Genomic DNA, 27925 nt, shown 5'->3' on the forward strand with positions numbered 1-27925 from the left:
CTGTCATGTACCTGCAGTGGATGCTTTCTTTGTCTTCCGAAGGTGAATGGGAAAGGCAGATGCTTAATATCACAAAATAGGTAAGTAAAAAAATACAGTCTGACTAGTCCATCTTTATTTATTAGACAAGTAAATGGGTAAAGAAACAGCTGATTTCAAATGCAACACTTGGCGTTGGCACAGTTAGGACCTTATGTCCTGTGTCAATGCAATTTAAAGGTACTGAATGAGTTCAACATGTATGCATATGTCATGACTTTAGTGCTACATATATTTTGTATAAACTGCAGTATACGGTGCTACTTAGCAAATGGAAAAACAAAGCTGGAAAATATTAATTTAAGTCAAAAGGATTTAAATAAAACAGTAATCATGTGACAAAAAGAGATATACCTTAGCTAGCTGTTCTTATTTGCATTTATCACCCTTGATTTTATTTTAGAAAATTGTACTTGTGTTAGCTGCATTAATCAGTGAGGGTATCAATCCTAAAATACCATATTTTTGGAATATAACATGCAATTGATTGCATAAAAAATAGAATATTAGAAGTATATCCATTTTACTTCCGTGGAAAAATGTCAAATAGGCAGATCAGGGCTAGCAACGTTTAGAGCCACGTCAAGCACAGGAGCCTGTTAACAAAGCTGCCCAAAATACATCTGGCAGAGACCATGCTTCATGTGCAATGATCCTGTCCTAAACATGTTTACAAAAGAAGAATGTATGCAAAACCCCCAAAATGATCATGTCATAAATGCCACTAAAAGCCCTTTTTAGTTGGCTGCTTACACTTAAAATTTCTATAAAACACTCAGAAGAGCTTCAGGTAGTGGCCCAAAATCTTCAAATCAGATGACCCAGGGGACAATATTCTTCCTGCCCCTTGGTGGTCCTGCAAAGGGTAAGTGGTCCTGCAAAGTTGAAGCATAACCACAGTCCAAATTGATGTGTCCCTTACTCCTTGCATCCCTTTGTGTCTTTGACGATGGTGGTTTTCCTGTCTTGAAGTAACTTGAAGGTTCACTGGGCAAAATTGCCCTTGTTGTGGACCCAGGGCTGACTGGGAATAATGAGGGGCCTCTGATGGCTCCTAATGATGTAAGTGCAGCCACCTGGATGGATATACATTTTTATGGTCAAATAACGTGCAATGTTGCATAATCATCGGTGGTCACACACTGGAACACTCACTCTGCTGCTGAAACAGCAGATTCAGGTGAGGATTGGGTAGTGTTGGCCAGTGGTCCACTGTGCCTTGCCCGGCTTGTGTGCGATGTCCAGTCTTGTCCTGTATAGAGCCCATTGACAGGATAGCGATTGTAATACTAGGAGAGAGAGGCTGATCTTGAGACAATCTAGGCATCCAGGGTAGGGGAACATACTATTTCAAGACATTTCTACTACATTTTGTACATTTGTACTCTGGTGTACTTAATTTGCACCGATCATGGGCAGGACAAACTTTTCTGCATGCACTATGTATGATGTCTATATCGCAGCACAGTGTTCCCAGGGGTCCTTTAAGTATAACAGGGATAAGGGACTGTCAGCTAGATTATAAGGCCAGAACTCCACAAGGAGAGGGGAGGCCATATTAATAACAGATGGCTGTAGGAGTGGTAATTATATATATATATATATATATATATTTCACATGTTATATGTTTCTTCCTCCTGAAGGTGAACTGTATCATCATTTAACTAAAAGCTGTAAAAATAACTCCTCATTTTTGGAACTTCTATCTGAATATCTGTGAAATATGTCTACTAAACCTTAAAATTCTCAACATCCAGACACGACTGGTGATGCATAGTGTTCAATATCAATTATGGTGCAATTGTAACATGACCATGTGGATCATTTTTACCAGCCCACAGTATACATGTTGCTGACAATGTTGGATGTATAATTGTGTAAATGATTCCCATATCTGCCTATTTATAACATATACTATGAGGCAGCACTTTACATGTCCTGGTCAGAACTATGTGAAAATATGTACTGTATGTGTCCTGGAAAAGATGAGGTCACTTGGTACACATCCTGTATATTTTACAGATATATTGATACTATCTCTCTATGTCTATACAATATGTGCAAACATGAAGAAATTAAGTTTATAACTTTATACACTTGGGTTCAGACCACTCTATGTAGACAAACAGGTATATAATTTGAACAAATGCTTAAACTCTGTGCTATTAGTTGATCAGAGATAGTCCAACAAAATATTTCCGCCTTTTTAGTCACTGTAACATAGTCAGAAATGTCGTTGCTGGTGACACAATGAAGCCATTGTACATTGTAACATTTTAACCACAAAGGGACCATCATCACCACTGGTCAAACGTGTTCTTCATGTACATTGTTATTTAAATGCCTATCATGTCCTAGAGCAGAGGGTAAAAGGTTGTCAAAGTGAGAAATTAAAGGAAAATAGCAAAACAATTGACTCAAGTGGGAGATTAGGTTCTTCAGACTTTAATCCTTTGGTGGCTACTTACATGTATGGGTTTGTCATTAAGGGGTTAAAGGTTCTGCACGAGCTCCTGAAGCATTGAAAATGAGACAAAACATTAATTCAGTCAAGTTAATAAGTAACAGTAGAAATGATCTAACTTCTCTGTTAATTCAGTACTGTGAATAGGCTGATTTTATTAGTATGTTAAGTATTATTCATTTTATATTCATGGAAAATGTAATATGTTTTGCAGTTGCTGCTTTAAAGACATAGCAACCACATATGATGGAAAAGTATGAGAACCTGGGGCTTGTGGGCGAGGGAAGCTATGGAATGGTTATGAAGTGTAGGAACAAGGAGTCTGGAAGGATAGTGGCAATAAAGAAATTTCTGGAAAGTGAAGATGACAAAATGGTGAAGAAAATAGCAATGAGAGAAATCAAGCTGTTAAAGGTAAGGACGTAATAAACAAATCACATAAAGTATGCCTTGATTAGCCTATATTGGCTATAATGTACAATGTCGGTCAGAGCCGGCCTTAGGTGTTCTGGCGCCCTGTGCGGACTACTCCTCTGGCGCCCCCTCCCAGAAACAGTGTATTGGCTGTACAATGTATACAAGAAAAAAAAACAGTCCTCGCTTCTTACCCTAATAAAGTTGGCAACAAATATATAAACATAATATAAATGAGAGGTTTTGGTTATATGAATTGGCCAAAGCATAATTAAGCTCACCCGCCACGTCAAGGCACACTCTCAATAGGGTGAGAACCTACTCTCACCTCCTACATAGTGGGCACACAAAGCAGTTTATACTGCTACCAAAACCTTATTAATGTGTTGGGGGAGGTGCAATTAAACCTCCTCCCTATTAACCCCTGGACAGCAAGCTGCAACCAGACTGATGACCAGGTAGGTAGGCCTCGTATTACACATTTGTATTATTTGAGCCTGTGACTAGCTTAGCGCACCGACATTTTTTCTTTTCCCTGTTTGCACGTTTTTGAGGTTGTTGGCTCCTCATCAGTCTGGTTGCAGCTTGCTGTCCAGGGGTTAATAGGGAGGAGGTTTAATTGCACCTCCCCCAACACATTAATAAGGTTTTGGTAGCAGTATAAACTGCTTTGTGTGCCCACTATGTAGGAGGTGAGAGTAGGTTCTCACCCTATTGAGAGTGTGCCTTGACGTGGCTGGTGAGCTTAATTATGCTTTGGCCAATTCATATAACCAAAACCTCTCATTTATATTATGTTTATATATTCGTTGCCAACTTTATTAGGGTAAGAAGCGCAGACTGTTTTTTTTTCTTGTAATCCACACATATACCAATCCACACGTATACCAATCCACACGTATACCAATCCACACATATACCAATCCACACACATACACTAATCCACACATATACCAATCCACTACTCAAAATACAAAAAAAGTGAAGCGCAATATTCTAATTAAATATAAATGTTACACCTTCTGGTGAACTGGTGCTGCAAAAACACAGGAACAAACTCCCCAAAATGTTCCAAATTAAATACAATCAAAACCACACAAGTGTCTGCGCACCCAAATAATAAGTGAGTAAATTATATGTGCAACACAAAAATAACATGTACAAAGATACCCTTCCAGCGAGAGTTCTCACACACAGTATCCAAAAGGTTCATATATAAAAGGAAGAGAAAAGAAAAAAAATTATGGTGTAGTATATCAAAGTACGTTTTTAAAAAAACGCTATTAAGCAGATCGGACCCTTACAATTTAAAGGGCATAAATATGCCCATACATAGAGTGTGATGATCTCCTTAGGAGCTTCTTTATCCCACACTGGTACTTGTAGATAAAGAAGGTAGGCAGCGGAGGGGAGTAGGTAAAAATGATAATTTTAATGTATAAAAGAAAGGCAAACTTGTTGTCCTCCGTTTCGGATGTCACAGAGTCCAGGCTTCAAACTTCGTAGCAGCGCTACCACAAAGAAACGCCGTCTTAGTCCTCTGATCCACTTCCGTAATGCTACTCCTCCTCCCGATGTCGTCAACACGCACTACGCGTTTCGCTTATCGCTTCATCTGGTGCATGCATACCAATCCACACACATACCAATCCACACACATACCAATCCACACATTTACCAATCCACACGTATACCAATCCACACGTATACCAATCCACACGTATACCAATCCACACACATACACTGATCCACAGATATATACCAATCCACACATATACCAATCCACACACATACCAATCCACACACATATACCAATCCACATACATACACCAATCCACACGTATACCAATCCACACGTATACCAATCCACACGTATACTAATCCACACATATATTAATCCACACATATACCAATCCACACATATACACCAATCCACACATATACACCAATCCACACATATACACCAATCCACACACATACCATTCTACTCTCACTGAATGCTTTCCTACCTTTCCTCTTTTCTCCATACAGCTCCTTTTCCTTCTCTTTGCTCCTCGTCTTCAGTTCTTCTGTCTTCTTCCGGGTCAGAGGGCACGGATAGCGGTGGGCGCGGCTTCAGTGCTGTGCACCGGGATCTGACAGCAAACCCCGGCGCACAGCAGCTGTTGCCGCGCGGATCACAAGGGAGCGGTATCGGAGGTCTTTAACAGACCTCCGGCTCCCTTGAGTGATTTTAAGCTGGGTTCAAGGGAGATCCTTGAACCGGCTTAAAATCACTCAAGGGAGCCGGAGGTCTGTTAAAGACCTCCGATACCGCTCCCTTGCGAGCCTGCTCCTCCAGCGGCGGACATTACTGTCCGTCTCTGGAGGGGAGCCGGGTGCCCCCCTGATGAGCGGCACCCGGTGCGGAACGCCCCCCCCGCTAGGTACGCTGCTGACGGCAGCGGTACGCTACGGTGGTGTCGGACCGCGCGGCGGCGGCGCCCCCTGGAGTGTGGCGCCCTGTGCGGTCGCACAGGTCGCACACCCCAAAGGCCTGCCCTGATGTCGGTATCATAGTAATAGATTTAAACTCTAATTATTGTTCATACTGCAGATAGGAATGCTGTAAATCACTTCAGATGAACAGTCATTATCATGTGCCCCTCCATTTTTGGCTGACTATATACCTCACAAGTGTCCCTCTTTAGGAGAGACAGTCCCTATTTGGGATCCAAATCCCTCAGTCCCTCTTTCCTCCCTGTATGTCCCTCCTTTATAGGAACTCAGAATGTTTGCTGGGTATGAGCCTGCCCTAGACGTCATATTAATGAGTGCTGCCATTTTTCATATAGCAGTTTATTGGCGCTCAACCCAGGTTCTGAAAAAATATATTTCTTTAATTGCAAATTTCTTTAACTTGACCTTAAGGGGTTATTTTTTATTTATTTGCTTTCTATTGTATTTATTTATTTACTTACTTGTTAGCTAATATTGTCTAGTTAGTGTGGGTTAGTTAGTGGGGAATTAATTAGATAGGGTTAGGTAGCGGTAACCCCCCCCCATAACCAATAAGAGCTAAATAAAAATTCATATATATATATATATAGGGTGGTTTCCAAATCAGGGAAAGTTAATCAATATATTTTTGGTATTTTTTCCCTTTTATACTAGCTGTGCATAATGTATATATCTATAAAACTGAGAATGTGTTTGCAATGTTAGAGTTTTATGAAACAGAAAATGATGCACTAATCAACCAATAAACATGTGCACTAAATATATGTATAAAATGATTTCATCTAGGAAACCAGATAAGCAAAAAATAGAGAGGGAGAGAGGCAGAGAAAATAAGAGTGAGGTAGTGACAGAGAGAGACAGAGAGAGAAATGGATGGAGAGACAAAAGTGAAGGAGTGTCATAAGAAAGAGGAAAAAGAGAGAAAGAAAAGAAAGAGAAGGAAAAAAACGTTATTTTTTTTATCTGTACCTATTAGACAAGTGCAAATGGGCCAAAAAGGACTCACTTTGCCCCAACTTAAACTGAGGGGAATATGGCAGTGCATCCGCTAACGTCCTCTCCCCGATCCTGCAATCTATATTGTGAGCCATGTCTCTGCCTCTGTTCTGTAGAATGAGGGCATCTGGCAGTGAGACATTTGACAATGTAACAAGAGTTAATTGACTGTTGGATGACATCCCAGAAATTGTAACAAGAGTATATTGACTTTGTTGGATGATATCCAAGAAAATCTGGGGCAGGGTTCAAGTGATTATGTTATGGAGAGGAAGGGTGAAGGTGGCAAGAAAACTGACAAACGGATAAATGAGTGAATGCATAACAAATATTAATAGGTTTCCCGTTCATTTATGTTTGTTTTGTTGGAGTCCATTCTCATTTTTGGAGATTGGCACTAATGCATGAATTAGGCAAAATGTGTTAAACATGAAGTTTCTTATGAATCTAAATACACATATTAAGTGTGTATCAAGTAATTTAATATACACTCTTTGTTGGTGGAGAGTGTCCCTTTGTACACAATGTACAATCTAATTCCGTTGATGAATTAACCTCTATCACTACTGGTGAAAGACTGTTCCATGTGTCTACTACCATTTTGTTAAGTATATGAGCTAGATATTATCCCCTTCACTTGTTCTGGCAGTGCCAGTTTGCACAGGCTTTGTTCAGAGCTCTGGAGTTGGAACTGAAGGACTCTATTGAGAGAAAGTACCTGTCCTACCACTGTATACTTTATGGACTTTTCCCAGGAACACACACTGAGAGCACCATTGATGATGCCAAGTGTTGAGGGAGCAGGTCACAGTCCATGACTGCCGCAGGCTGATCCACAGCCTGCTGAGAGACTACCCCATCTCCCTCAATTAATATGCTAACCATACGTGCCATGTCTTGAAATGGAATCGTACTGCTAGATATTAGCTGATTTTGCTTTAGCCAGTAAATGTGTGTTTAGTGCACTTTGTGCATGATTGTAATTATAATATTATCCAGTTTGTGATTCAGTAAGCTGACCTTCTAGCCATAAGATGTCACCTTCATGTAACACAAGAAGTAGTAGATACGCGTAATCACTCAGCAGTTTTAACTTTACACCTCTACAAATTATCTGTCGGTGAACTGAGATAACCCACAAATGAATTACTCTTTGACATGCAGTTTAGAACCTACATGGAATTTCACTTATCTTAATCGCAATGTTACCATGATCTTTGTGGCATGTTTTCCCATCTCCTCTCTTGTCACTGAAATAATGGCCGTGTTACACAGTGACTGATATATACTCTGCATGCAACTAAAGGCGTAAGGCTAAACACTCCTCATAATCACTGTCATTCGTTGTCAGCTGGACAATACTTAATGGATTTGCCTCTAACCCCACATGCTACAGATCCCCTTTAGAAGATAGCTCTCTGTTTTCGCCTGGATCATAATTTTGTATGTAGAATATAGATACAATGTATTTGCAATACACAATAAAATCACAAGAAAATGCTTACTTTTTTACAATGTCGACATCATCTAAAATGCTATTTGATTAATTAATAAATAAGAGGTTCTAATGTTTTACAGTTACATAGTAGTTAACAGGAGAAAGTTTACCGTATTTGCTTGATTATAAGACGACCCCCTAAAATCAAAATATGAATTTAGGAAAAAAACAAAAAGCCTGAATATAAGACTAGTAAATATGAATTAATGTAAACTATTTTTTCATATTTAATAAAAGCTATGATTGAGAAAAATATATATTTTTAATTTCCTTCTATTTGCCAACCTGCCCCCCCAGTTATGCATATCTGCCCCCAGGCTTGCCACTCTGCCCCCAGAAATGCCTTATACCCCCTATTTGCCACTCTGCCCCATGATGTGCCTTTTAACCCTCTATATGCCACTCTGCCTCCAGAAATGTATTATACCTCCTATATGCCACTGTGCCCCATGATATGCCTTTTAACCCCCTATATGCCCCTCTGCCCCATGATATGCCTTATACCCCCATATGCCACTCTGGCATATAGGGGGTTAAAAGGCATATCATGGGGCTGAGGGGCATGTAGGGGGTTAAAATGCATTTCTGGAGGTGTATAACATCAATCACACTCCTATCAAGCCAAGGCAGCCAGTACATGCTGGAACCTGGGGATGATAGTAGTGTGATTACAGCCTCCCTATGCCATGCTACCACCCCCACCCCCCTTACACATCCATGCTATCACACACACACTCATTCACAAACATTTAAATACTCATTCATTCCATTAATCACACATACTTGCTCAAAATATAAATAAATACAATCTACCAGTACAGTAACTCCCTATCACTATACACTGAGCTAGACATTGATGTGGTGGGACTCTGCCTCTTTAGCAGGCTGCCTGTGCCACTGCTGTCCTTTTAGCAGGCTGCCTGTGCCACCTCTGCCCCTGAAGCAGCCTGCCTGTTCCACCTTTGCCCCTTTAGCCGCCTGCCTGTGCCACCTCTGCCCCTTTAACAGCCTGTTTGTGCTACCTCTGCCCCTGAAACAGCCTACCTGTGCCACATCTGCCCCTGAAACAGCCTACCTGTGCCACTTCTGCCCCTTAAGTAGCCTGCCTGTGCCAACCTCTGCCCCTTTAGCAACCTGTCTGTCCCCTAAACAGCCCAGGGGGAGCAAGAACCTGGGCAGTAAAAGAGTTTCCTCGCACATTGTGTGAGCTCCACAGTGGTAAGCTGCGAGCCCGCGTTAGGCAGCCCTCGGGACACCGGACACCCCTACTGCTTGGAATGCCCCAGATGGTATCATCTGCAAAAATAGAAATTGTAACGTCTAGGTTAACATAAGACGTAGATCAGTGCCTGTGGTACCCTACGTTTAACAGTGACAACATCAGAACAAATTACATTTAAAACAACTTTTGCTCCCAAACTTTTAAACATTTCTCAGTCCATAATTTGAAGGTCATTCTTCCATAAGTCACTTTACCAAATAAATTACCCTTAATACTCTTAATAGACTACATTTTCAAGGGTACCCAAAAAGCCCATGGGGATTCTTCAGCAAGATTCTTCATAAACTCATGTTGGTTAAAAAGAATGATTTTGTTTGTCTATTTTCTATATACTCTAGCATTGCATCCCTTAATTGTTCCTAAAGTAATTTACCCACTACTGATTTGGTCATCTTCTGAGTGACTGATTACCACCCTTCTTAGTAAACAAGCCCCATAGAATAGACTATTACCGTGTTACCACAGTTACTTAACAGGCACAACTTAGCTCACACAACCTTGGATGCTAACATTCACAAATAGTTTTTGAGTGCATGCCTTGCGAGTTGTGAGACCTAAACATGCAAATTGAATTACAATTCATATGTCATTGCTTGAAACCTATAACCCACCAATATTAACATAATATGACCCGGTCACTGATAATTTGGAGGCTGCGTATTTTTATGTGTGTGTTAGTATATGGTGTTAGTGTGTGGTGAGTGAGTTTCAGAGAGTTTGCGTATGTGTGTGTTGGTCTGTGTGTAACATGACAACAGTAATGCTAGGCTCACCCCTGCCCCCAGGTAGGAAAGTCCTCAAGAGGTGCAACCTGTGGGAAAATCTTACCTTTTAGGGGCTGCGAGTGTTTGCATTTTGGTTGGCATAGAGTTTTAAATAATGGCTGTACTGGTGAGTTGGTTGAATGCACAGTCAATGTACCATTGACAGTTTGTACATCATGAACTGTACATTTTCTAACTTGCTTTTTACAATATTGTCAAGTGGATGGCTGAGAGAGTTAAGACCTATATTTCCACAGGATTTTGGGTAGCATCCAAGTATATCAAGGGCCAAATCAGGGCCATAACTTTCATACAGAAAAAAAGGGAAATTCTTGCACCTCCTTGTGCTTCCCTTGAAATGTGACATAAGCATGGGGACAACCTCTATCCCGAGATACAGTTCTGAGTTAAATGCATTTATAGTCTACTATTGACAGTCTACAGTCTACTATAGTCTAAACTGACAGATTTGCAGATTACAATATGCTGTAAATGTAATGATTTTGTGTCACCGTACCACTGTACCTGGTGGTTATATGTGAGGAAGCAGAAAATGTGTCACTAATGGAGAAGACATTTCCACATCTATTGCATCAGTATTTAAAGGTCCCTGGGTAAGGTGGCATAAAACAATTCCTTCAGGCACTAAATAAATGTAATACATTATTGATAACACAAATCATCTGTAGTGCTACCCTGGGGTCTCCAGAGTCAGTCTTAGTAGGAGATTAAAGCGGACCTGTAATTTTTCCCAATAAATACATTTTGTGGTGCAGTATTTTGGGCTGCAGTACTTAAATGAAACATATGTCATTATGGTGTTTATTGGTTAAAGAAACACATGAACCAATTTCTACGTGTACCCAGGGCCTATAGGCAAAGTAGGCGCCTACTTGGATGGGGCGTGCCGGCAGCTGTGCAGCCTGCAGCCGCGAACCGCCAGCCGCAGTCCACTACGGGAAGGAGTGGGAGCGAGTCAGCGGGTTAGGGGGGACTTGTGGGGGTGGAGCCATGGGGCGGCAAAATTATGTTTTGCCTAGGGTGGCAAAAATCCTTGCACCAGCCCTGCATGTATCCATGGAAACTATCTTGATTTCCTGTTCTTATAATCTGCATAATTACCCCTTTCCTTTAAGTTGTCTTTCCCCTATTGTTAAGTTACTGATGTTGAATTGTTTAGGTGAATTGGTTAAGACAATTGCTATGTTTCCAGAGTTGCCAACGTTTAAGAAATTCTAGGGACACTTAGCAGAACAGCCATACACATACATATACATTGCTCTTACACATGTCTGCTCATACACGTATATACACTGCCCGTATACACACATATACACTGCTTTTCCCCCACTGGCCCTCTTTTCCCCAACTCTTTCATTTTATCCTCTGCCCTTCTTCTCTCCATCTCTTTTGTTTCTCTTTCTGTCCACTTCTCCACATCTCTTTCATTTCTCTTTCTCTCCACTTCTCCACATCTCTTTCATTTCTCTTTCTCTCCACTTCTCCACATCTCTTTCATTTTTCCTTCTGTCCTCCTTCTTCCCATCTCTTTCATTTCTCTATTTGAGACCTCTGCTTCCAATATCAGGAAATATGTTAAAACACCCTACAAAATACCACCAAACACTAAATCCCCTACAAAAATGTAGTAAAAAAAATGAGCAGCTGTAAAATTTAAATTGATCACTGTTATCAAGGGGTTTACCATTGTTAACTTTATTTCAGAAAGTTATCATGTTACCCTACTGCAATGTAAGAATTGTCTCTCTCCCTGCCTTTAATGTGAGGACAGCATGGAGAGAAAGTGTTTGTATGCACTGGCTTATAAGAGACTTGCTGTTATTACTTATCGCAGCAATTACATGATTCTGCCGCCCTGTAGTTGGGTCCCACAGCACTGAGTAGGTGAGGCAGCCCTCCACACTGGGACCCAGAGGAAGTGAGTGGGCACAGAGGCACACAGGAGTGAGTTTCATGCAAAATTCCATGCCGTCACAATGGTCCTAAAGGACCATTGTTTATGTGACAACATAAAAGGTAGCTAGTATGAATGGGTTAATAAATGTTACCTGATCTGCCCTGTGTTTTTCGTTTCCTAATTAAAACCTGGTATATAGTGAGACATGCCCTGGCATGTGAAATTGTTGATCCTAAGGTCAGTGCTAAAGAGAAGACAGCAAAGTTAATCAACTGGTCTTTCCAATATACCTACTAATAACGTTATAGCTGAATGCGCAAATGCTCAACATCTTGCAAGAAGCAGTGTATTGTGACCAGCTTAACTAACCCAACAGATACAAAGAAATATCCTATTATATATACAGTGATTATGCCTCACCATTGTATGATATCAAAATCTGACAACCCTGTGGCCAAAGTCTACAAATAAAAAAAATATATAGAAAATGTGTAGGGTATATTGATCTGTACATAAAAGTGTAAGTTCTCAAGTTTATAGATACTTTTAGGACAGGATCTATAATTTCTTTATTTAGATACCTAGATGTGGAACCTACACCCCATCTGTCCTGATGTCATACCTTCAAGTGCTTTGATGTTTACATGAAATATATTTACAATGTATTTTTTTCCATTTCCTTACCCGTTTTAGGGTCAATATCGTGTTTTGGTTCATTTGTTTCCTCTGGTACATACTTCTTTGCAAAAACCTAGGCAACAAGCCTCAGATGTAGTACATGAAGCGTGACTGCTGTGGTTATGCCTAGGTGACTGAGGCAGTAATACTTTCCAAAGCATGTTGATTACTTCACGTTCCACCTAACTAACAAAAGAGAGATTTAATGAAGTGGATTCTGAGATTAGTGAAGTGAGATGAAGGAAGAACATAGTTGACCATTCAACCAAAGGGGATTGTTATCTGGATTCACTTGTGAGATTTACCGTACTGCTACAGAGAAAGATTGCATTGACGTACATAGCACAGAGTTTAGCCACTGCTATAGCTTAGTTAATGCATAGCAACTCAAGTTTAGTGAGGGGTGCACTAGGTACATTCACTATTTGTGAAAAATCGCATAAAAGAATTGTTGACTGTTTCCAATGGGGGCTGAATGGAAAGTGCTGCTTTTCTGAACATTGTGAGTGAGTTTCCCGTGAGTTATGGAACTTGTTGAAAAGTTGTATTCTATGGGTCTCGGTGTAGTATGAGGTGGAAAGGAACCTTAATGAAGTTGCCATGAAAGAAGGGCTGAGTTGGCTCTTGAAGCACTTTCTGCTCAGATGCATTCCCTGCTCTTAATAAGTACACCTCACAAAGGCTCCACCACAAATTATTTTCAGAAATGTAGCAGAGGGAATCACCAGATTCTGCATCACATGTATGTTCTAAGCTTGGCTTTTATTATGATTATTTATTGATTTACATAGTGCCATCATATTCTGTGGAGGTGTACAATGGCTTTTTCAGAACACCCAATGTAGTATTTTTTTAGAACCTGTAACAATTTAAAGAAGCTGCATTTTATCTTAAAACACAAATATTCCTTTAAACCTTCTAGGTTTTTGTTTTGTGCCCATATGGTAAAAGCACCACTATATTGCTTTTGAGCAGGTCCTCTTCACTGGGTGTTTAAAATGCCTTTGCAGACAATGTTTTGTTAAATTTGGCTTACCCCATGGATTGTGTAATGGACTGTAAAGATAACTTACTGTTCTATATAAATACATTACATAAGTTTGGTTGTATGATTAGATTTATCATATGCATTTTTTATTATTTGGTTTCTATATCTCTAGATCAAGAAGAAAAAATAGTTATTAGGTAGTGCCCTTGTCTTAAGCTTTAGTATAGGCAACTAGCCTAAATGCATTTTCTGATAAAATTGCTTGGGTTTTATTCACTAAAGGGGCAATTGACGGGAGGGTTTCAAGATTGTTTTTTCGGACCCCTCACTTTACTCTTCTTTGTGAAGGGCCGACAATGATGACCTTCTCCAGCAAGAGGGGCTATGCTGGCTCTACGTAATGTATAATTTAATGGGCAGTCGAGTGAAGAAATCTCACCGATTTAACTATGAAGGACCACCCAACCTCATCCTCAAAAGGTTACTGGTTTTGGACCTTCATAATGTATATTGAAGTCAAGAAGTTGAAACCACAACTCTCTTGCAAACTCACCTGTCAACACTCTCTTTGGTGAATAAATCCCCATGTGTATTTGTGTAAATAGCCAAATTATATCAATAGACTTGTATTCTAGTATTTATATATGCTTTCCATGGAGATAGTATGAATTCTCTGGTGTTTTTTTATAACGCATAGTTGTATAAAGCATGATGACAGAGTTGATTACCAGTCTGATATCAGCCTAAAAGCTGCCAACTTTTCCTGTGGAATAAAACATTGACTTACGTTTTGAACTGATTGTGACAGAATGACCTGTCATACAAGGCCCCAAGGTACTCAGAGATGGCTCCAGCCTGGCTGCCAAACTGGCAGGAACTCCGTTGTTAAACGAATCCCATTAACAGGATTGCTGCCAGGGGGATATTCAGTAGCTAAAGGGGGATTAAAGGTTGGGTTGTCTACCTGTTTATCAATGTTAATTTATGTTAATGAAGTTCTGTGGCTATATGAGTCTATGTTTTACTACAATAAACTGTTCATTCCTGCTGTACTCAGTTCAAGGTAGTTGTGTCTACTTATTGGGTACACATAGCAGGGTTCCAAGGCGCGCATGCTGGCTGGTGCTGGAAGTGATTCCGGGGACAACAGGAGGATACTAGGTGATCTCTGGGAGTTACTACAGCTCTCTTGGTGAACCCGTTACACTGATATTCAGCTACTCTCTGTAAAACAGTTTGTTCTACTACATATGTAGTGTCCAGAAACACACTCGCTTATGTCATGATGATATAATAAAAAAAGGATGATATACAGTACTGTGCAAAAGTTTTAGGTGTGAAAAATACTGTAAAGTAAGAATATGTTCAAAAATAGACATTTTAGTCATTTATTTTTACCATCTAACAAAATGCAAAGTGAACGAACAGAAGAAAAATCTAAATCAAATCAATAGTTGTTGTCACAACCCGTTGCCTTCAAAACAACATCATTTTTTGTAGGTACATTAGCACAGAGTCAGGGATTTTGTAGGCATATAGTTAGGTGCATGAATAAACAGTTATAACAAACAGGTGCTAATGGTCATCCATTTCATATGAAAGTTGAAACACAATAATTAACCGAAACAGCTAGTAGGAATAAAACCATGAGAGGAACAGCCAAACTCAATAACAAGGTGAGGCTGCTGAAGACAGTTTAATGGCATATAGGGGGTTAAAAGGCATATCTGGGAGGCAGAGTGGCATATATGGGGTATAAGGCATATCTGGGGGGCAGAGTGGCAAATAGGGGGTCAAGAGGCATATCAGGGAGGCAGACTGGCATATAGGAGGGTATAAGGCATTTCTGGGGGGCAGAGTGGTATATAAGGGGGTATAAGGCATTTCTGGGGGGCAGATGTGCATAACCGGGGGCAGGCTGACAGATAAAAGGAAATAAAAACAAAAAATGCATGTTTCTCAATCATAGTTTTTATTAAATATGAAAAAAATAGTTTACATGTGAATTAATATTTACTAGTAGAACTTTTTTCTTATAGGGTAGTCTTCAGGCTTTTTCTTTTTTTCCTAAAATAATATTCAAATTGTGGGGGGTCATCTTATAATCGAGCAAATACGGTATGTCATAAATTAAATGGATCTATATGTCAGACACTATAAGAATTATTTTTTTTCCACATATTGCCTATAAAGCATCCAATTATAATGCCAAGACAATTAAACGTTCATATGGTGTGTACCATGGACGTGTCATTAAGATCTTGCTCATATATTCATAATATTTTAGCTTCCAGTTCACTACAATGTGGCTTTTTGTTTTATGAAATTTCAATTGTCGTATTTAAAATGGTTACCTGTCAAGTAAGAAGCATGTAGAATTCAAAATGTACTGTCAAGTGTTCCGGTTGAAAATCAGTATTCTTTTATTTTTTTTTATTATTCTCTATATTTTTCCTCTAGCAATTACGACACGAAAATTTGGTAAATTTATTAGAAGTATGCAAAAAAAAGAAGCGTTGGTATTTAGTGTTTGAGTTTGTGGATCGTACAGTGCTGGACGACCTTGAACAGTTTCCAAACGGGCTCGACTTCACCCGAGTACGAAAGTATTTATTTCAAATCCTAAGAGGAATTGGGTTTTGCCATAACCACAACGTAAGTAACTAAGCTAATTCTTTTTTCTTTGTTTTATGGCAATCTGAGAGACTACAACAATAGTATTTTCAGAAGGGTAAACAAGTTTAAGAAGGGATTTATGTAATTGGTATTTACGTATGCGGTGTAATTCTCTCCCTTCTCCTCGCTTACCCTTACAAAGATTGGCTGAACCAGTCAGCAACTTAACAACTGAGATAGGTGTATGGATGGAATAATCATGCTGATCTTCAGAAAATAAAGTTACGATACACTTTCTCATGACAAACACATAAGATGGATTATATATTGGATATATATTGCTTATTTTGATTGGTAAACACAGTTACATGAGTGCATTTTATTATTATTATCTTTTATTTATATAGCGCCAACAGTTTAATGTATAGGATTAAAAAATGTAAGATTTGGGAAAAGCAACAGGTCTACTCCCATTTTATATGATAGATACTATTAAGCATCTATTAACATTGAATCTTTAAATATATCAGCAGTGAATATTTAAGTATATATTTTATTTTTTAACACTGTGGTGAAAAAGGTCTTTTGAGCTCCTTTTTTGACATTTTTTGTACTTTAAGGTGTATCATCAGAGTGAGGGGAATCCATTATACATTTATTTATACTACAGAAGATTCTTCGCGCCTGACTCACTTTCTTTGTTTATGCATTTGGTTGAGAGATGAGATTGTTTTAGAAATGTTCTTTTCTTCCAGATTATCCATCGAGATATAAAGCCAGAGAACATACTGGTATCACACTCTGGTGTTGTAAAGGTGTGCGATTTTGGATTTGCACGAACACTAGCTGCTCCAGGAGAAGTCTACACAGATTATGTAGCAACAAGGTGGTACAGAGCACCTGAGCTTCTGGTTGGAGACATCAAGTATGGAAAGTAAGGACTGCGGTGGTCACCATCTGACCTTTAATTTCAGCGTTCAAACCAATCGGCGTCACTCTAAATACTATTTTTCATAGATGCATGTGAATTTCATATTTTTTTTAGAGCTGTTGATGTGTGGGCCATTGGTTGTCTAGTGACGGAAATGCTTACTGGTGAGCCCCTCTTCCCTGGAGATTCTGATATTGATCAGCTTTACCATATAGTCAAATGCCAAGGTAAGCAGAAATAAACTGTAGTAGAGATCCTTTATTAAGACTGCTGACAATGCAGGAGGATGGTAGTTTTGGGATTAATACAAGAAACAAAAACTGTCTGCGCTTCTTACCCTAATAAAGTTGGCAACAAATATATAAACATAATATAAATGAGAGGTTTTGGTTATATGAATTGGCCAAAGCATAATTAAGCTCACCCGCCACGTCAAGGCACACTCTCAATAGGGTGAGAACCTACTCTCACCTCCTACATAGTGGGCACACAAAGCAGTTTCTTGCAGCATGCTTACACCTGTTTGGTAGGCCTCGTATTACACATTTGTATTATTTTAGCCTGAGACTAGTTTAGCGCACCGACACTTTTTCTTTTCCCTGTTTTGGGATTAATAGTTAACATAATTAAACAAGAATAGCCAGGTGGTAGCACACCCTAACAGCTCGATTGGTGCTATCAGTACATTGCTTATGTGGTAAGGATGGCACTAGTTTTCTCTGTTTAGGCAATCTTCATATGGGTGAAGTGATGCAGGAGTGGGCTGACCCTGATGGCTGGCCCATATAATGTTATTGAAAACCTGAGCTCAAGGTTTAATACGGGTCTTACAAATCACTGAAATTATAATTATGTATTACAGGTAATCTAACACCTCGACTTCAGGAGCTGTTTTATAAAAATCCACTCTTTGCTGGGGTGACGTTGCCAGATACTAAAGAACTAGAACCTCTTGAAAGACGATATCCCAAACTCTCTACTTTAATGCTAGACTTAGCCAAGGTGAAGCTAAACATTAAGTATTACTACATTGTTTTCAATATTCAATAAGCGGGTACATTTCTGAATACTTTTCAGAGACCTCTTTTCATGTATAGTTACCTATTATGCCTGTACATATCAAAAGCAGGTAATTTTTGCTAATCATGCCAATACATTTTTGATGCAATATTTGATCATTTACTATTGTGCAATTAGTAATTTTTAACAATATTACTAAGCAATTCAGAATACATTTAACTCCTTACTTACCAAGGCTTTTTAGTTCGATGATTACCGTACATTTTTTGCCATTATTACCATAAGTGTTTTTAATCAAGATTCTCCTTTTCCATGCTTGATGGTCTTTCATTTGAAACCATAGAAACATGTAAAATATAATAATTGTGAGTGCTAGAATGTAAAAAAAACACAGAAGGTGCTACTGAAGAACAATGATCCAATTCATGCTCACACACACAATTGCACATCCGTGTTCACACACACACACACTATTGTGAATCCATGCTAACACAATTATACATCCATGCTCACACACATACAATTATACATCCATGAACACACAAACTATTGCATATCCATGCTAACACAATTACACATCCATGCTCACACACATATAAATATACACCCAAAACACACACACAATTACACATCCATGCCCACACACAATTACATATCCATGCTCCCACACACAAGTACACATCCATACTCTCACACAATTACACATCCATGCTCACACACATACATACATCAATACAAACACATATACATACATCCCACTGCCCGCCCCCGCTTACCGCTCCTGCACACACTGTGTAAGCAGCCTTGGTTTCACCGCGAGGTCACGTAACATAATCCCGATATGTTTCTATCTCCCCGTGCCGGTTCAAAATAGTTTAGGAAGGGCCCTTCCGACCAGGACCGCAGCAGACCAGGTCGAAAAAGCCCTTTCTAAACAATTTTGAATCAGCATGAGGAGACAGGAACAGGGGGTCGCAGTGGTGGCCCCAGGCCCCCTAGAGGCACGGGTCCCGTCACAGTTGTGACCCCTGTTACACTAGTTACACTAGTGGCTTTGGTTTAGACATAGGGCAGAGCACATGTGCATAGTCTGCTTTTTTTTAAAAAAAAGTTTTAATGACATTCACAAATTACTAAATATCCTCTTGTTTACAATCCTTCATCATGGCATTTCCATTTATAGCAATGAAACTGAAGTTATAATTTGGCCTTTGTTTTACAGAACTGCTTGCAAATTGATCCAGACAGGAGACCATCCTGCATGACTCTACTGCAACATGACCTTTTCAAGAAGGATAGCTTCTCTGAAAGGTTGGCAAAAACACACATATGGCAAATAGTTCAGGAACTTATTTCATACTGAAGGATCCTAACAAGCAAAAAGAATGCCCTCTGTGCCATATGTATCAGCCATACGGATCAGCCATACGTATCATAGTTAAGAACAATGTTTATGCAAGTTTGATGAAGTCATATAAATGTTCATTATTGTTAAATGTATTTTTGTTCATTATTATGATGTATGTCATATCGGTGCTGGGAAAATATGGTAAATACTAATTTTAACCTGTTTCCCCTGTTTATTAATTATGCTAAACAGCAAAATGTAAGATCTGTAAAAGTGGCATGTCCATCTTAAGATACTTTGGTTTCTTCCATAAGGTTCTCGCTGGAAATTAGTGCTAAAGTGCAAAAACTTTCAAAGGATAATCCACCGCAAACTAAGAAAATGAAAAACCAAAAGAAGGAAGACCATCCAGGAGAAAAGAAAGCACTGGCATTACAGGCAAGTGTTTTTTTCTCAAATAAACTATTGCTTGACGGAAAAAAACCTGATAATATATTATTACCTTATTTTATGTATTTATATTGCTTTCATTTGTTGCACCTAGGACTTCAATATCAACTCCAAAATGAAAGAAACCAAACCTTTAAAAGTGAAAATAATAAAAACAGATTCAGAGAAGAGTGAGAAAAATGATGGGCCGTCACTTATTACCAATTTCTACAATGGTGGCACACACCAAACTAGAACTGTACCTTTTCTGACAATAAAAGAATCCAGTAACAGCCTCAATCATGTCAAAAGCCCAGTCGGGATGATTCCTCCAATTAGCTACAATCTAACCCCCATGTCTTCCCACGTGACCTCGAATTCTGGCGCAGTATCTGGCTCAGGACATGTTACATTCAGGTATCCAGAAACTAGTTTCCATAGTTTCCTTTCATCTGTGTCACTTGAGTGAGATGAACTAATAATAGCTACTTTCACTTACCAGTGTGGATTTATGTAAAAGCAGTTGAGTCAACACATTTTAATTTGTCTGAAACGTGCTACAAAAATAAGTCTGGAAAACGTTAATAAACAAAAGCTTTAAAAGAGACTAAAGTAATTTTTTCAGTGCCTCCAAAATTTGAGAGGGCAACTTGTACATAAGAGTCACAAGCTGTTTTTTTCTTTTTATGACCAGGCTCTAGATCGGTAGAGTAAATCTTAAGTAGCCAAAGCAACCAATCCTCACTGCTAGATCAGTGAGAGGAGATCACTTGTCAGCCACTTGTCAACTCCATGTTGACTTGAAGTCATTTAGATTCTGCTGCATTAGGCCCTAAAAATGTAGGACTATAGTGCAGTGGGATCTGTCTAGAATTTAACAACACAACAAATGTTATTAGAGATTAGAGAATGTACCAAATGCAGTGACTTGGGATTTCATAAATATTTGCCTTTTGATTTTGTGAAAGGGGAGAAGAAAAGGGTAAAATTTACATAAGCCCTTTGAAAAAAAATGGAAAGCTGTCTCCTGGAAATCACTATAATCAGAACCTCTCCACATTGGTGAGTATGATGTAGTAATGCCATAAAAGTCATGTCGGTTTTTTTTTTATTAGCTGTTAATAATAACTTTTACAATCGTGTATTCTGATCATAAAATGTTATGCAGTTAGGACATCAGCAACAGCCCCTCTGCAACACAACCAGGGGCAGATCACCCTATTGGTTGATCAGTCTCTCCAGAACGGCATGCTGTATCTGGTGGTGCCCATCCTTCTGAGTTTCACTGCAGGGATATGATGTCAAATCTCAGGGCAGCAGATGGGGAGGCTGGGGGTGTTGTCTTGGGTCAGACCTAGGGCAGTGCCCAAGGTAATATGTGCCACTGCTGCCAATGATCCTATCAATATAGTCATTGCCATTTACCAAACTCGGCTATCTTTTGAGACATTTTCTTAGCATTGACTACTAGTAGTATCAAAACTACTACTTCTATGGAGCAATGCATTTGTAACATTTTATATTTATGAAATATAGGAAAACAGAGTAAGAATTCACAAAATGTGAAAATTTAAAGATTGAAAGATCCTTTGTGTCTCTATGGAACTGGACATTTAAATTATAGCAAAAAGTCAACCTCGTTCAAGACTGTCTCTAACATGGGGCAAAAGGGATGGCCTCTCTGAGCCTTATGGCCACATTAGATGCTGGTTCAGAACAAACTTTAGTAGAGAGGTCGCTGCTGGCAGCTGCATTTAAGTCATTTAAGACTCTGATGTATTTTTTTAGATTGCAAGCGACAAGAGTCCTGTTCAACTAAGCAAGAAGAGGTGGGGTTTTTCCAGACTGGATATGAGATTACCAGAACTGAACTGTGGCCATCTGCCAGATCTTAGAGGGGCAGATGGGGCAACAGTTTTCTGTGGTAAGTTCTATGGCTATTCTTTTATCTGACATGCTTATATAGAGATATATAGTAATTGCTTATACCTAGATTCCTACTTACTATAATTTAAGTTTGATTATCAAGACAAGTCTTTGACCTGCACAGTAAACAGGTATGGAGAGGGGTTGGTTGGGACTACTTCATCACTTATAATGTAGTCATTCAGCTGTCTTGTCATCCTGAGGTTACCTCACTCTGTCAATTAAAGAGCAATGGGCCTGAACATGAAGCACCATCTGAAATTCTTCAATTAGTTCCAAAGTAGGCACCTTAGTTGTATTAATGATTGGAATCTCTGGTGGGTCAGCCATTCAGCATTATCAAATGATTACAGCGGGTTAAGGAACAGGTGAGCTCTTATGGTTGGGTATGTGCATAGAATAGGGAAGTGTGAGTAAACCAGGGAAGGCCGAAAAAGATGCAAGCATTGTCCAGCTGGTTTCTCTCCTCTGTGGCTCAACTACTGATTAATGTTTTTGAAGATATTTTTGTTTCTTCTGTATCTGTTATGGCTGGTCAGCAGACATTTAACATCCGTTATGTTTTTTTCTCTATTTTATATGCTCCTTTCTGACATACAACAACATGTGCTTTCTTAATTTTGTAGCACGCAGCTCAAATGTGTTCAAGAAAGACAACAGGACAATACCAGACACTCGCATCCCATCACTCACTATGATCGATCTTTATAATTCAAGCACAGCCTTGCCTCAGGTAACCTTTTTTTTACATATTAAAAGGAATCATAATTGTATCTGTTGTCACTTAACTTAATACCATAAAACACCTCTGTTTGGTTGCTTACAAAAAATGTTGAGGTGGCAGTACAGTAAACTATTGCTTTAGACATTAAGAATACATCAAGGTTCTTTCAGGGATCCTATAGAACTTTTTATGTCAGCGGTGTTCATTTACAAGACAAAGAGTTACAGAGAGATGGAATATTCATATTATTAAACTATGAATTAAACAGGACTAATTTGGTCTTTCCTGTAGGATAAAACACCCTGGCTTCACCTTTAATAATATATAATTCATAAAGTGAGATAAAATACTAATCTTAAACACGCCTCACCTAACTTCTTGAGTGTTGGGTGTATTTCCCTTTTACATAACATTATTGTTGTCTACAAATGTCAGTGTTGTTTTTTGTTCTTGTTATAGGTTTCAGAAAATTTGTTACAAGACATCTCAAACAGCCCCGAAGCAAATTTTCCTTATGTGGAGAACTCGTAGAACATTTCAAAATAACAACTACTTTGTTGTTGAAAGACTATGAAATCTGGGCCGTATTGAAAACATCAACTGTTAATAGCATTCTGGATATAAACCCACTCCTACTATGAGACACTGTTCATCTTTTATTGTATGTAATAATCATGGAGCACTTCTCTTCCATCATACATTGGACCAATAGAAAGAATATAGGAAGGATGGACAGTATCCTGCACATTTCCCCTCCAGTTCTACTTTTTTTTTTTTTTTTTAGAAATTAAACACAACAAATGGAATAATGGACTATAAAGGATTATGATTTTTAGAATATTGTCTTTTAATCACCGAAGGAAGACATACAGTTTAAATACGTCACTTATGACTTTGATATGGATCTGCTACCTTATCATGTGGAAAGCAATGGCATAATATATAATACTATAACTATCCGTGCGCACAGACATTATGTATATATAGCACTGGGCACACAATAATCTAAGTATGTGTTCTGGAGTTGGTGTATACACAATTGTTTCTCTCATCAGACCCTGCCTATGCTATATACCCAATTTTATTCCAGCTAAATGAAAGTGAATGAACCTACATTAAAGCAAATCTTATTTTACATGTTTGAGATTTAGATGCAGTTTTTTGTAAATACAGGTCATATATATGAAAATAACTTGCCACCTGACAAACTTATTGATTAACTTCATATTATGGATGTAACAGACTGTGGCACACATCATGCACAGACAACATGGGAAAAATTTAAATTTTTAGTAAGTTAAAATATTTGGTAGCTAGTACTAGACATGCAAAAGCTAAGCACTAGTCAAAAACAGCATCATTTTATAGGGACTACAAAAGACTAAACAGGTGGAGCTGTTGCTATTAAGTCTTTAGTTGAAATTGATACCTTTTATTGTGCCAATTTAGAAAACATGTTTCCAGACCTCAGAGGTAAGTTAAGGGCTTCTTGCTTCTAAACTATTAAGCAAATAATTCCACAATTCTTTCTTTTAATATTAATACGATTTGCATAATTGTATTCGTGAAGGTGCGAAAAAAAAGACATTTAATGCCCTTTTAAGCAACTATGTTGCATCACCTTGCTGTTTTACGATAGATGGGTAACATATAATGAGGCTCTAAATTATAGACTCAATCCCATTGTTTAGTTAAACTTGTGTCTGCTAATAACAATTAAGAATACTGTTCTTCTGATGAACTAGTGATTTGTGCACTAGTGTCTTGAACAGAATAAACTGGTTGCGAAAGGACACCATAAATGATTTGATAATAAGGATGAGTGGTGATAAAGTCTTGACCAAAGTCTAGAATCCTTTTGAGATTTAGTTTAAATCTTTTGGTCTGATAGGCAGCAAAAGGCGCAAAATACACTCTGATTTCAGCAACAGAATCCACAGGATGTTCATTTTTCTGTGGTTTTGATCCAGAATGTTGTGGTGTTGTCTTTGTTGCGGTAATTGAAGGCATCTTTGTTGGCTCTTCTTGGCTCGCGGGGAGTATTGAAATTATTTGACAGTGTGTTTTTGAGGTATCCAAATCATTGACCTCGGTTCGGTGTTTGTGTTCTGGAAAAAAAAAGACAAAATGGTGTGGATATATCACATTATATATATATATATATAACCACACAGTCTTAAGATTTGCTGACAGGCGAGGAACTACCTGGATGATCCAGAACTCATGGACTGGAATTCTGACCTGCTGTGTTGCCCTCCTCTTTGATACACCTCATGGAGGCAAATTAAATTACAGAATTTACTGTACACCATCAATACAATGCCCTGCTTTCTGTCAGGAAAATTGGTAAACTCAGCTTGGATAAAATAAATCTATGAATTTAGAACAATGCTGCTACATAACTTATAGTCTCACTTATATTCCTCAATCAGGGCCAACTCATTTGGGTTTGGAAGCACCACAAACATCAGAGACTAACTATAACACTGCTTGACAACAAAAGTCAAGCTATAGATAGTTTCAATAATTAATTTACGTATGCTAAATGCTATTAGTGACAGTTCCACTTTAACGATACTACATCCAGTGCACTAGTTTTTGAATGTGGCCATCCACTTTTTCTCCTTATCCTGGATTTAGCTTTAGATTTTTGTTTTGAACATTCTAGAGGAGGAGTGGTTTTTCCAACGGAAAGAAAAATGTTTGTAAACTGCATCCTATAGTCTATTAAAAAAAAAAACATTATTATGAAAGGTACCTTTTAAGATCAGGTAAGCAATTTGCATACATGCTGTACTTTGTATAAGAAATCTTTCATGTTTACCATACTCACCAAAAACTGCATTTGTTGTTAAATGTAAATAGTTTTTCTCCGGTGCATTTACTGAATCCCTCGTCCTCTCCAAAGGCAAAGTAGTTGAAAAAAGCCCTGAAATAATTATTTACAATGAATAGAAAACAAATGCATGAAAAACATCTAGTTATTCTTTCTTTCCTCACTTTCCCTTTGTTGATATATCCTCTTAAACCTCTCTTTCTTCCCTAACTCCCTGCGCACTTGTTTTACTCTCGTTTTTTCCCTTTCTATTGTTTTCTCCCTTCCCCCACACACAACAATCTCCAGAATCCTTACTCCCAGCACACAACACAATCCGGATTCCCCTCTATTTTAACTTGATTGTGCCATGTTTTGCAGGATGCATACAACATTCACATATTGCTGAGCAACACATGTAAGGTGCCACCCTACAGTATATCGTACAGTATACAGTACAGTATATCGTATATACAAACTCATGAAAGGGAACCAATTACTCAGTTATACACCCCACATAGTATAGGGCAGCAATCAGAGCCGGCCTTAGGTGTTCTGGCGCCCTGTGCGGACTACTCCTCTGGCGCCCCCCCATCCCAAAAAAAGAAAGGAATAAAAACTTGTAACAAAACCCCAATCACTTTATACTACGCCAAACATTGATGTGGTGTAGGCCTACCACTTCATTGTCTGGCTTAGTAGTAGGGATGCACCGAAACGAATTCTGGACTGAAACCGAAAGTGCAGCATTTACCTGGCCAAAACCGAATATGACCCCCCCACACCATAAAGAAATCTAACACTTTTATTTAAAGTAAGTAACACACCAAAATAGGACAAAACAATTAAATAACAATATTATATATATATATATATATATATATATATATATATATATATATATATATATATATATATATATATAATTAACAGCAATCACATTCTTATCATGCCCAGGCATACCCAGATTCCAGGATGTACTCGCAGACTTGGCATGATAGGAGTATGATTGCCCTATCTACCCCTTCTCACTCCCTTCTGCCCTATCTACCCCTTCTCACTCCCTTCTCCCTATCTACCCCCTTTCCCCTGCCTCACTCCCTTCTCCCTATCTACCCCCTCCTAACTATCTACCCTTTCCCTCTTTGAAGTTCACTTACCTTTCAGGAGTCCTGCGGTGGGGGTGCAAGGCCTCTGCCTCCCAGCTCTGCCACTGTATGGAACAGTATAGAGTGATGGGAGTTATGATGTACCTTTAGAGCATAATTAGATCATGAAAAAGATATTGGAAATGGTACAGCATAACACCCATCACTCTCACACCCTTACCAATCCACACACATACACCAATCCACACATATATACCAATCCACACATATATACCAATCCACACATATATACCAATCCACACGTATACCAATCCACACATATATACCAATCCACACACATATACCAATCCACACACATATACCAATCCACACGTATACCAATCCACACATATATACCAATCCACACACAGACTAATCCACACATACTAATCCACACATACTAATCCACACATACTAATCCACACATACTAATCCACACGTACACCAATCCACACATATACCAATCCACACATATACAAATCCACACATATACCAATCCACACATATATACCAATCCACATACATATATACCAATCCACACATATACAAATCCACACATATATACCAATCCACATATATATACCAATCCACACACATATATACCAATCCACATATATATACCAATCCACACACATATATACCAATCCACACACATATATACCAATCCACACACATATATACCAATCAACATACATATATACCAATCCACACACATATACCAATCCACACATATATACCAATCCACACATATACTCATGCACACATATACTCATGCACACATATACCAATCCACACATACCAATCCACTCTCACTCTCACTGAATGCTTTCCTACCTATCCTCTTTTCTCCTTACAGCTTCTTTTCCTCCTCTTCGCTTCTCTTCTTCAGTTCTTCTGTCCTCTCTGTCTTCTTCCGGGTCAGAGGGCACGGACAGCGGTGGGCGCAGCTTCAGTGCTGTGCGCTGGGATCTCACAAAAAAACCCCGGCGCACAGCAGCTGTTGCCGCGCGGATCACAAGGGAGCGATATCGGAGGTCTTTAACAGACCTCCGGCTCCCTTGAACCGGCTTAAAATCACTCAAGGGAGCCGCTCCCTTGCGAGCCTGCTCCTCCAGCGGCGGACATTACTGTCCGTCTCTGGAGGGGTGCCGGGTGCCCCCCTGATGAGCGGCACCCGGTGCGGACCGCCCCCCCCGCTAGGTACGCTACTGGCGGCGGCGGCGCCCCCTGGAGTGTGGCGCCCTGTGCGGTCGCACAGGTCGCACACTCCAAAGGCCGGCCCTGGCAGCAATTTACATGTGTTGGTCAGCTATATGTGACAATGATATGTGTTCTAGAGAACATGGCCAACATGGTCACACCAACACAGAAGACATGTCCTTCTTTCTGCTTCTTATGTTGATCCACCTGCTTTTTGCCAAACATGG

General features: G+C 39.1%; 1 protein-coding gene across 1 annotated transcript; it reads left to right on the forward strand.

Moving 5' to 3' along the window:
- CDKL2 (cyclin dependent kinase like 2) lies at positions 1-23253 on the forward strand. The gene is made up of 13 exons (XM_053461612.1): positions 1-80; positions 2719-2918; positions 16002-16196; positions 16913-17091; positions 17203-17315; positions 17951-18090; positions 19331-19419; positions 19771-19894; positions 20001-20302; positions 20854-20947; positions 21674-21809; positions 22438-22544; positions 22995-23253. Exons 2-13 carry the CDS (start codon positions 2748-2750, stop codon positions 23064-23066), a joined length of 1722 nt encoding a protein of 573 aa, XP_053317587.1. The 5' UTR covers positions 1-80; positions 2719-2747; the 3' UTR covers positions 23067-23253.
- Positions 23254-27925: the final 4672 nt, after the last annotated feature.

Source organism: Spea bombifrons, chromosome 1 (assembly GCF_027358695.1).
Source record: "Spea bombifrons isolate aSpeBom1 chromosome 1, aSpeBom1.2.pri, whole genome shotgun sequence".
Lineage (NCBI taxonomy): Eukaryota > Metazoa > Chordata > Amphibia > Anura > Pelobatidae > Spea > Spea bombifrons.